The 12,106-nt window shown below is 40.8% G+C and overlaps 1 protein-coding gene across 1 annotated transcript; it reads left to right on the top strand.

Moving 5' to 3' along the window:
- The first annotated feature begins 336 nt into the window (after positions 1-336).
- LOC122551038 (ORC ubiquitin ligase 1-like) lies at positions 337-4,774 on the top strand. The gene is made up of 2 exons (XM_043692681.1): positions 337-364; positions 1,821-4,774. The coding sequence occupies exons 1-2, from the start codon at positions 337-339 to the stop codon at positions 3,431-3,433; spliced, it is 1,641 nt and encodes a 546-aa protein (XP_043548616.1). The 3' UTR covers positions 3,434-4,774.
- The last annotated feature ends 7,332 nt before the right edge of the window (positions 4,775-12,106 follow it).

Below are 12,106 nucleotides of genomic sequence, written 5' to 3'. Positions count from 1 at the left end.
AAATCCTCTCGAGCAGCTCCAGCAAATTTCCCTGCCACTATATTTGTCCCCTTCCAATTTAGGTGCAAACCGTCCTCCTAGTACAAGTCATTTCTACCCCGAAAAAGATTCCAATGATCCAAAAATGTGAATCCTTCTTCCATACACCAGCTCCTCAGCCATGCATTCATCTGCTCTATCCTCCTATTTCTGCCCTCACTAACTCGTAGCACCGGGAGTAATCCAGATATTGCTTCTCTCAAGGACCTCATTTTTAAATTCCTGCCTAACTCTCTGTAATCTCCCTTCAGACTCTCAACCTTTTCCCTTCCTATTTTGTTGGTTCCAATATGCACAATGACCTCTTACTGGCCCGTCTCCCCCCGTGAGCACATTCTGCACCCTCTCTGAGACATCCTTGATCCTGGAACCAGGGAAGCAACACGCCATTCTGCTTTTTCGCTGCTGGCCACAGAAATGTCTGTCTGTACCTCGGATTAAAGAATCCCCTAACAGAATTGATGTATTGGAACTCGACGTACCCCTCGTTGCATTAGAGCCAGTCTCAATACCAGAAACTTGGCTGTTCATGCTACGTTCCCCTGAGAATCCATCTTTCTCCCCCCCCCCCCTACATTTTCCAAAACAGCATACCTGTTTGAAATGGGTAGAGCCACAAAAGACTCCTGCACTAGTTGCCTGCCTCTTTTACCTTTCGTGGAGTTAACCCATCTATGTGACTGTATCTGAGACTTTCCCCCATTCCTATAACTGCCATCCATCACATACTGTTGTTTTTGCAAATTCCTCATTGCTTCTAACTGTCTTTTCAACCGACCCATTCAATCTGATAAGATTTGCAACCAACAGCATTTATGGCAGATATAATCTGCTGTATTCCTTAAACTCTCTCTTTAAACGCCCACATCTGACAGGTAGCATATTTCACTCTACTAAAGGCTATTTCTGCTTCACAATCTACAGACCCAGAAAATAACACCGTCTTATTCCTCTACAAACGCTGACCCAGATTAAATTTATAGTTATGGCTTATATTTTAAGTTTAATCAAGAGACATATATCAAAAAAAGTCAAGAAAGAACCCACTCTGCTCACTACTGCAGACTTTCTGTATGTCACACTTAAAACAACGATTAACTTGTCTGGTTCTGTACTGTGAACTTCACCCAAACAGTTCCTCCAAGATCAGTTGTGAATTTCACTGTTTGTTAATTTTCCCAGATGCACTCTGCTGTCCAGTGATACATGAATTCAAACAGCAACGGTAGTGTCAATTTCGTTCGTTCTTTCTTTCTTTCTCTCTCTCGCTCATCTCTCGCTCTCTCCTGCACTGACCTCACCATGTGCTTCCTTTGTCTGTAATTGTTCAATACCAATTGTCCAGACACCTCTGAGTGTTATTGCTCCCTTTACTTGCATTTTTCCTTTCTAAAGAGCTATTTTTTTCCTACGTCTAGCTAGCTTTTCTCGTAATTTGTTTTCTCACTCATTGGTCTTTGTCATTCTGACTGTTTGTTTTTATTAAGTTCTGAACGATCTTCTAACCTGCCACTAATCTTTTTGGAGTCATAAGCTTTATCACTCGATAAGTTCCTTGATTAGTCACTGTGGTATGTCTTTCCCCCGGAGTGTCTCTTTTTTTTTCTGCTGCAGTTCTTCCCTGTTAACTAGCCATGAGATCATATAGTTGATCACAGCTTTTATTTTCACATATCTTGTATCAAGCTACAATAACTATGTTTTGATGTATATCATGAAATAGTAACAATCATGACTTGAAGACAATAATATCTGATTACTGAAATTTGCTTTTACGCTAGGCATTTTAGACAAGGAGATCAGCTCAGAATTAGATGTTCACCCAAAAGTTTTCTCTGTTAATTTATATAAATTCTTTGATTTCAGATTTGGAAGATTCACAGTGGCTGCTCTTCAGTCAAAGGTCGAACAGTATGAACGTGAGATGAATCGTCTAAAAAGGGCGTTGGAGCGGAGTGACAAGTACATCGAAGATATGGAGCTCCAGATTGCGCAACTGAAGGGAAAGAGGGAAGAGAAGGAGAACGAGGTTGGAAAATTCAGTCCAGAATTGCCATCTACTTCTCTGTTCGGTGGGGAAAATAGAAGCAGTAGACCACTATGGAAGTGTTCTGATGATACCAAGGAGAACAGGATTGTAGCCATGAGAAGAAGCCTCACAAATATCGAGCAGCCGTTAGTCAACCAGTTAGATGGTGTCCTGTCAACTGCTTCTAACTTGGCTTATCAGCAAAATTTACGTGGCAGAATGACCGATTTGGCTCCAGTAAACAGGGTCCCGGCTGATAATGGACTTCTAACGACTGCTCCTGTTGAGGATGATGCTTCGTGTGTGTCCCAGAGGAATAATAAGAAGGAAGAAAGACACACTGCAGCTGCAGATGAGAGTGAGATACAATTTGAACTTCCTAGTCCTTGCACTCCATCCACATCACTTGGTGCTCTACACCTTCAGAGTACAGATGATGAAGTAAGTCCCTTGATGAAAAGGAGACAGGGAAGAAAGAGGTTGACTCACTTAAGAAAGCTTTGTTTTGACGATGCTGGTTTGAGAAATGTGTGCTCTGAAGAGCAAAAAGTATTGAATCCAAAGGTTGATTGCAATATTGTGCCGAGTGCAGGATGTGCCTCCAGCAGCCTGACATTTTGGGATATGTGTCAATCTCATTCGACTGAAAGTATCGATAAAAGCACAGAAAAGAAAAGCTTGCAGACTTCTCATGGTGAAGTAACCTTGGCCAAAGCAGAGACCAAAATGCCAAATTTAATCAGTAGCCCAAGTGCGAGTGGAACTTGTTTCCCTCAATGCGGCAACGTACGCTCAAGAACATCCAGTGAGACCTCCATGGATGCAGCTTACCGAGAAAAGATATCTGAGCTGGACTTCATGTTGGATGAGTCGGAGCATGTCCGAAATGTTCCGTCCTCTCTGCTGTCTGAAGACTTCTCTGACCTTGACCTCTCTTTAACAGCGGACTTGGCACAGTGCACTGAACTTTTGAATGAAGCTGAGAAAAGATTAGAGCAGAAAATGCAACAAAAACAGCCGCAGTCTCCTCCCTTGGATACCAGGGACATGATTGCAAATACTGAAGGGCAAAATCTGGTTCCGTTGCCCGTAGAGCTTCCTGTTGCTTTAAACACTGCAGAAGAACCGTTGTCTTCAGTAGAGCAAACCTCTTTTCAGAGTAGTTTTAGTTCCCCTTTTCTTTCCGTATCATCTGACCTGTCCAATTTGCAACAAAAGAAACCATCTTTGTGGAACAGCTGTTTAACACCTGAAAGTGAAAAATTGTTGGATGCAACCAATAGGTGCCAAGCAAGTAAAAGAAAACCACAGTGTTATGGCGAAGAGTTATCCAGTCCATCTAAATCACTGAAAAAAACCTTCTAAATCGCAACTCTGTTTACATTTTGAAACTATCTGATCATTGTCATAATTTCTAACCTTTCTTAAGTATCATTTAGCACAGTTAAAATGCACAGTGTAAGCAACATTAATGGGTATAGATTTTTGGTTGCTGCATTCAACAGCCCATGATTTGCTACTTGTTTAATGGGCAGAAAAGTAAATGTTTCTGGGGATTGCCTTGTTTGTCAACCACACATTGCTATGACTTGACTTTGTTTCTGATGTCATATTTGTCTCACAATAAAGTTACCTTGTTTTCAACTTTTAGGAGCCTACTATGCAAGCAGATCAGTCCCTCTTCCATAGGTTTAAAAGTGGATTACAAATTACTTTAATATATGATGGATCTGGAAGGTTGTTGCAGTAAATGCAATTAAAAAGAACAAATGTGGTTGCAACAGCTTGGGTGATGTACCTCAAAAATAGTTGAGGAAATATAGAGGGATATCTAAATGATTTAAGATGGCATAATTGTCCTTTAGCTCACTGTAGCTGGAATGTAAAATGATGAGCAAATGCTAAAGATTGGCTGGGTAGAGGAGTGGAGAATGAGCATATTAATAAAATTTTTGTGTTCATTTATTTTGTATTTTGGATTTAGAAAGCTACCCACAGTATCACTTCAAGTTGGCAACTAAAAATTACCATTTTGTTTTAAATTTGGTAAAGTTCCAAACAAAATCTCCATTGTGTGGGTCAATCAGCTCTTTCAGATGTAGCACCCAGTGGAGTTTTTGATTTGAGATGTGGAGCTTGACAGTGCTTAATCTGCACCTCACACCTACCAGTGTGCTTCACAGAATGTAATTCTTAAAAGCAGTCAACAATTGCAACACTAGGCTAAATGAAGAGCAGCCTATTGTTTCAATTATGCTGCAAGCATCCTTCGTGTATAGTTTTCATTGATAACATGCAAAATCTGTTGAATCATATCAACTTTTCAGAGCAAAGAGATTGAGGTTACTTCATCCTTCAGTCAGTTGCTTGTGAAGTGCTATTGATGACGGTTAAATGCATCTGTGACCCATCTGCTGATGATAGCTACATGACTGCACAAAGCAAAGGAAGAGAAATGGTTCTGCAATGTAAGGAGACTTTTTTCAATAAAATAGATTCTTTACAGCAGAGAAATGAATAAAAAAGTGATCTCTTGCTAAATTCTGTTTTCCCCCAGTGAAATACGAATGAATGTGTTGCGATACAGTCTGGGTTTTATTTTTTGGTTTATCTTTTAAACCATCACATGAAAATACTTGAGAAGGGGGAAAAAGTTGTTTAATTGCTGTTTGTCTTGTGCATACAAATAAATGTTCATTGACTTGATAACTGTTATTTCCTGTGCATTACTGCAACAGTAAATGAGAAGTGAGGGAAAATTTCCATATTTAACACTGATCTGGGGTTTGTACAATAAGGGTATTTTCAAAAATGCCAACACTGTCCTGTTTCAGATCAGATTTTCTCTCAATTCTTTCACTTCTTTTGTATCAAAAGAGGCAGTTCCCATAAGCAAGCCAACAGCTTATTTGTTAGCTCCTCCCTGAATCCTTACCCTGAGCGATATAGTATCCTATAATGCTAATTGTTAACCTGTAGCTGCAAGACAATTCACTCGACATCAGGTAGTCTTGTAAAGTGAGTAATGCCCCTGCCTCTGAGCCAGAAGCCCTCATTCAAGACCACCCCGAGACATGATGGCCAAAAAGGCATGTTCCTGGTGCGCTAAACAGGCTAGTTATTGACCTGTAAATTCTTCAATCTTCAATTCTTCAATCAAAGGCAGTAAACATGTGAGGGATTTCTGGTCAACCAAAGAAATGGAAGGAGGTATTGAGCCTCCATTATCACTGTTAACAGCAAATTATCACAAACCAAACAGTTTCTTGGACTTCGGGTCTCCTGTGACACATTACCACACTCTCACTGGTGTTCACCGTGTTTTTGTGTATATTTCAAAAGATCCTGTTCTGACAAGTTCATAACAAAACTAATAAATTTATAAAGTTAAAAATCACACAACACCAGGTTATAGTCCAACAGGTTTATTTGGAAGCACTAGCTTTCGGAGTGCTGCTCCTTCATCAGGTGATTGTCCACAACCTGATGAAGGCGCGATGCTCTGAAAGCTAGTGCTTCCAACTAAAAATGTTGGACTATCACCTAGTGTTGTGATTTTTAACTTTGTACACCCCTGTCCAACAACGGCATCTCTAAATCATAATAAATTTATGTAAGTGAGGTAATTAGAAAAGCAGAAATGCTATAAAATACTGTTGGTACCAGTAGTCAGAATAATCTTTTAAGATAGCAAGATGCTGCCCTTTAATGCTTACTTCATAAGTCCAGTAATGTCAAGTTTTTGATTGAAACTGCCTTCCACAGGCATCTTTTATATTTATGGTTATAGTGTTATCTGTTGACTTCTGGGCTTATGCTGTGTTAAATGATTCAGAATTGCTACTTACTGACTGAACTCAGCTTCAGTAGTCAAAAATTAACTTGGTGTTTTAGTCACTACAAGTCTTGCATGCCACAAGTCTAACTTATCGCATGATAGAGAAGGGCAGGCAGTATTTTGTTCGGATAATTATTTATTCAGATAATTGAAGCAATGCCTCTCCTTTGGGACTGAGTTTTCTGAAGTTTCATTTCTCCTCGCTCTACCTGCTTTGGTCCCTCTCTTTGTCTCAGACTAGGCAGCACACCACTCGCAACTCCCATGCTCCCCCCCCCCCCCCCCCCCCTCCAAAACCCCCATTGGGTGGTTTCAATTCACCAAGTTTCCAGCCATCAGATGGAGTGAAGCGGCCAGATGCCTCTTATCTCTTCTCTCCAATGGGACTCCAAAACACAATGAAGTAACGAAATGGCGATGGCATCCAGACAGGACACCAACAGCTGCTGCCTTTGGGGGTGAGTCTCAAAATAGCACACGCGCGCACACACACAGCCACGCACAACCTTTTACTGCAACTTTTTGATAAGTTCCCACTCTGCCCTGTACAGGGCAACGTTGGAGAGATTATCTTGGGAAGGGGTGTTTAGGGTACACCCCTGTGTTGAACTCCAGGGGAAGTGTTGGGAGAGAGGGTGGGAGTCAGTCATTTGGAGACTCTGCCTGGGTTCCCAACGATATCTTCGCAGCATTTCAGTAAGCTGAATTCACTTTTAATCATTGTAAACAAAAGACACAATCAGTATTGGTAACACCTCATTGTAATGTTGTTATCAGGATCTTGAGATCGTCTTTGGATAGTTCGAAATTCGGATTTTTGATATTCTGATAACAGAGGCTCCCTGAAAAACATATATCCTGAAAAACATGGTCGGTCCTGCTGTAACGCACATTTCTTCAAAGCCAATTCACGAACATGATTGAAGAATTTAGACCATTTTTGGTAGAAATCGAACTTTCTTTGTGTGTTGGCTATAATGCGATTCAGGTTTCATTGGTTTAAGTTGAGCTGCTATTTAGCACTTTTCTTAAAATGTGGGACCGCAAGGGAATGTTGATCATTTTCATTCAGACTTTACTTTAAAGATTAAGATTTTTTTAAAATTTCACCAGCATTATTGTATTAATGTAGATTTGTAATGTTGTCGTTTTATTTGCTGCCAATACGCAAGTTAAAATCTTTTCGAAGATATTGGAAATAGCACGAGGGGAGGTTTCTGCAGAGCTCCAGGAAAAGAGGGGGTTGAGATTGCTGAGACTTTGCCACAAATGTCATGTCCTTACTTAGAGAAAGGCTGGCCAAGGATTGGGATTATAGAGCCTGAGTTTGCAGAAGCTGTGAGAGAGATGCCATGTACCTTTTCAATTTGCCTTGAAAATTGGGGTACCAGGAACAAATGAGGGACATTTGTTAGGTCTAATTTAAAAGTAAATAAGGAATACAATATAAGGCAGACAAGATGGGAATTTACACTGGCAAAACCATCTAGGAGAGTAAGAAGGCAAATCTGGGGAGGTGCCAAAATGAGGGTTTCAGCAGTAACAAAGGTGAAGCAAACAGTTTGATAATGGATATGGTGTCAAATCATAGCTCACTCCCGAAGTGACACAGTGGCTCAGTAGTTAGCACTGCTACCTCTCAGCACCAGGGACCCAGGATCAATTCCAGCCTTGGCAACTGTCTGTTTGGAGTTTGCGCATCCTCCTCGTGTCTGCGTGGGTTTCCTCTGGGCGCTCCAGTTCCCCCTGCCAGTCTAAAGATGTACAGGTTAATTGGATTGTCCATGCTAAACTACCCAGTGTCCAGGGATGTGCAGGCTAGGAGGATTAGTCATAGGTAATGCAGGGTTACAGGGATAGAGTAGGCGGGTTGGTCTGGGAGGGGTGGTGTGGGCTTGGGCTGAATGGCCTGCTTCTACACTGTAGGTATTTCTATGTTGCCTGCTAAACAGGTTATCTGGTATAGCAGAGAGAAAGGTTGGGCAGGTTTTATGGTGGGAATATCAAACTTCTTGGTGTTGTGTTGAAGTAAGTAGTATGGGGGAGCCAGCTGAACAGTGTACAGTTTGAGAAAGTGAGGTGCTTGTGACACAAGCGCCCCACCTTTGAGCCAGGCGGCCTGAGTTCAAGTCGCTCCTGCTCCTGAAGTGTGTCATAACAGCTGTGAATGTTTGATTACAACTATCTATAATTTGACAAGGTAGTTCACTCAGAATTTTGTGTAGTGATGAAGGAAGTGCTATTGTGGCCTTTTGACAAGGAGTGGGTGAAACGAGCAGTAGACCTGAAATCTGTGGACCTTATTTAGATAAAACTCAACAATCACCTACCTGCTTATCTTTTTAACTCCTTCTAAACTCAAGCAGTAGTTTGAGCCAGTAGGAGGGATATATAGGAATAATCACTGAGTGATATTTCAAACCATAAAACACTAGCCAGCATGTGATAGCACTGATGTGGAAGATGGCATGTTACATCTGTAGAATGCAGAAGTTTCTGGGCACCACTGTAATCCACAGCAACCACATTTGCCAGTTGAAATTTTTCAGCTAAAAATAACTAGCTTCAGACACAGATGCTTAATGGACGAAGAAAGCTATCTGGATCTTTTTTTTCCTCCATCGAGGATGCATTTATAATCTTTTGGCTTTAGTGCCTCAGGTTTGACCCATGCGACGGTCCAAAAGTAAGCAAGACAGGGACTGGGATAGGGATCCACAAGACAGCAGTGGAAGCTGCTCAGCACTTGCACAGCCAACAGCTTCAAGGTTTATAATAATTGTTTTGTTTTATTGGTTTTGAGCGCTGCTGAAAAAAGGCAAACTTTGTTGAAACGATTTGTCTTGCACTCGTCAGGACATTTCACAAAAATATAAAAGTCAAGAGGAAAACCAACATTTATGCTGCAGAAGAGTGTTTATTTTGTTCAAGGTAAAGGCAGTGCACAATGATTTATGTGGCTCACCAATAATTGGTAGTTCTCAATTTAATGCCATATTAGTTCTGGCACTATTGTCTTTTTTTTTAAATCCACAATTGTGGGATTGTTTTCTTTCGCAACATTAGTGTTGTCATTTGAAAATTAAACCAGATAGTTTTGAGAATCTCGGAATTTGCAAGTTGTACCTCACACAGCAAAGTAAAGGGATGTTAATGATGTAGAGACTGTGTACACCTTTTATAACTGTGAGTTCTGTGCTTCAGTATCAAATAAATTTGGTTTGCCAGTCTTAGGCTGACTTGTTCTTTATTTCCCTAAGACTGTTAGAAAAAGCAATGGTTATGTAGCTTGGCGAAACATCACTCTTTGTCATCATGGGACAACTATAGGAGCCGAACCTTCATGAATTACCACAGCTGTATAGGGATTGAATCTTTACTATTCTGCTCCGTATCTTTCCAGTTAAGCTAACCAATCCCCAAAAGCTCATTCCATAACAATACGAGAGAATGGCTAAAGTACTATGAGTGAATTTATTTTTAAAACGTTGGACCCTTGGAGGATAAGACTGGTAAATTAGTAATAGAAACCAAAAAATAGCAAAGTTATTACACAGCATTTTGTATCTGCCTTCACAGCAGAAGGATATGTAATATCTGTCTTTTAAAATAAAGGTTATTTTTCTTAGCAGCATTAATGTTGTAGTTTTGGAATCAAGCAAGGTAGCTCTGGAAATGTCAGTATTCATATGTTGTCCCTCGCACAGCTAAGTGAAGTGATTTAGAGTCCTGTAAATCATTATAAGTCTGAGCTTTTTGCTTAAAAAGTTAAATGAATTTCGTTTGCCAGCCTTAGGCTGACTTTTTATTTCCTTTCCTGATGGGATACCATTTTAGGGCTGGTTATTCATAATATCTAATGTAAAATAAATGAACAGAGAAGTATTAGCATAGAAACATAGCAAATAGGAGCAGGAGTAGGTCATTCAGCCCTTTGAACCTGTTCCATTATTCAATATGATCATATCTGATCATTCAACTAAGTACGCTATTTCTGTTTAGCCCTATACACTTTGATCCCTTTAGCCTTAAGAACTATATCTAACTCCTCTTGAAAACACTCTATGTTTTAGCCTCAACCGCTTCCTGTGGCAAAGAACTCCACAGGCTTGCCACTTTGCATGAATTTTCTCATCATCTACATCCGAAGTGGTCCGCCTCGTATATTTAAGCTGTGACCCTCCTCCCAGTTCTGGACTCCCTTGTCGTCAGAAACATCCTGTGTTTACTCTGTGTAGTCCGGTTAAAATTTTATAGGTATCTATGAGATCCACCCTGTCTCCTTCTAAACTTTGGTTCAGTGAGGATGATAGTCACTAATGTGTCTTTGTACATCAATTTACTAAGACTTACCAAAACAGTAAAAGAAAATTCATCTGCCCACTGAATTCACAATAAAACATGTTGCCCAAAAGGGAGTACTCAAACTTTTTACCCAGGAATTAGATTACTTACAGTGTGGAAACAGGCCCTTCGGCCCAACAAGTTTACACTGACCCGCCAAAGCACAACCCACCCAGACCCATTCCCGTACATTTACCCCTTAACCTAACACTACGGGCAATTTAGCATGGCCAATTCACCTAACCTGCACATTTTTTTTGGGACTGTGGGAGGAAACCCACGTAGACACGGGGAGAATGTGCAAACTCCGTACAGTCAGTCACCTGAGGTGGGAATTGAACCCGGGTCTCTGGCGCTGTGAGGCAGCAGTGCTAACCACTGTGCCACCCATTAATTATTTCCTTGTATGTCAGACAAAAGACAGGGAACCAACTCAGAATTTAATTAAGCCCTTGTTTGTTTTAACTTTTTAAGTACTAATACTCATTATGAAACATACATTTGTTGCAACATTTACTTCTTAATCATTTAACTTTAACTTTCTCTCACTTAGAGGAGTTGGGAGGTCAATTTGCGGCTGTACAGGACATTGGTTAGGCCACTGTTGGAATATTGTTTGCAATTCTGGTCTCCTTCGTATCGGAAAGAAGTTGTGAAACTTGAAAGGGTTCAGAAAAGACTTACAAGGATGTTGCCAGGGTTGGAGGATTTGAGCTGTAGGGGGGAGGATGAACAGGCTGGGGCTGTTTTCCCTGCAGTGTCAGAGGCTGAGGGGTGACCTTATAGAAGTTTACAAAATTATGAAGTGCATGAATAGGGTAAATAGGCAAAGTGTTTTCTCTGGGGTCAGGGAGTCCAGAACTAGAGAGCATAGGTTTAGGGTGAGAGGGGAAAGATATAAAAGAGACCTAACAGGCAACTTTTTCCAACAGAGGGTGGTACGTGTATGGAATGAGCTGCCAGAGGAAGTGGTGGAGGCTGATACAATTGCAACATTTAAGAGGCATTTGGATGGGTATATGAATAGGAAGGGTTTGGAGGGATATGGGCCGGGTGCTGGTAGGTGGGGCTAGATTGGGTTGGGATATCTGGTTGGCATGGATGGGTTGGACAGAGGGGTCTTTTTCTATGCTGTACATATCTATGACTCTACTTTTACTTAATCCATATTTAACCCTAATTTTAATTCCATAAGTTTGGCTTGATTCAAATACTCCCCAGGTTCAAGTGAAGTGGCCAACTTTGTTCTCTGTGTAGCTCTCTCCTCATAGTTAATTTGTCGACTCTGAGGGTAACTTCTCAGCACATACTTCTCAAATGTTGGTCTTGAAGGCTTCTCCTGAGAAATTCCTTTATCGTGCTAACTTATCTCAAAATGTCCTTGATTTCCAGAACATTCTCTGGCACTCAGCCAATAAATTGATCAAAGCCTGATCACATTGTTCAATCCCAGCCAATGGAATTTACTGGTAAACAATTGCCAAATGTTTATGTCACGTTGTAAACAGTGACATTCCATGTTCTGTATAAAGTAAGATGATGCCAGTCGACCTAGATACACTGTGGCACTTGTCTTATTTAGTAAACACAAGAAACTGCAGGATACAACATGTCCTTGCTGCGGTTTTAACTGAGATCAGAGTTTAGACTCACTTGCCCAAAATTCCCAGCATGCCTCATTTTAGCTCTTAACCAGTCTTTTAAGCATTTCTGCTGGTCACCTGACCACAAATGGATGAAATTCATATGTGATCTGATGGCCAGTAAAGGGAGGTGGTTACAAAGGAACCAAAGCTTGGACCTGAGTATCCAAGGTTATGTAACATTTAAGGACAGGAAGCTCAAAAATGATGGTG

Source organism: Chiloscyllium plagiosum, chromosome 6 (assembly GCF_004010195.1).
Source record: "Chiloscyllium plagiosum isolate BGI_BamShark_2017 chromosome 6, ASM401019v2, whole genome shotgun sequence".
Classification (NCBI taxonomy): Eukaryota; Metazoa; Chordata; class Chondrichthyes; order Orectolobiformes; family Hemiscylliidae; genus Chiloscyllium; species Chiloscyllium plagiosum.
The sequence above is the reverse complement of the archived record's forward strand: the minus strand, read 5'-3'. Positions and strand labels throughout refer to the sequence as shown.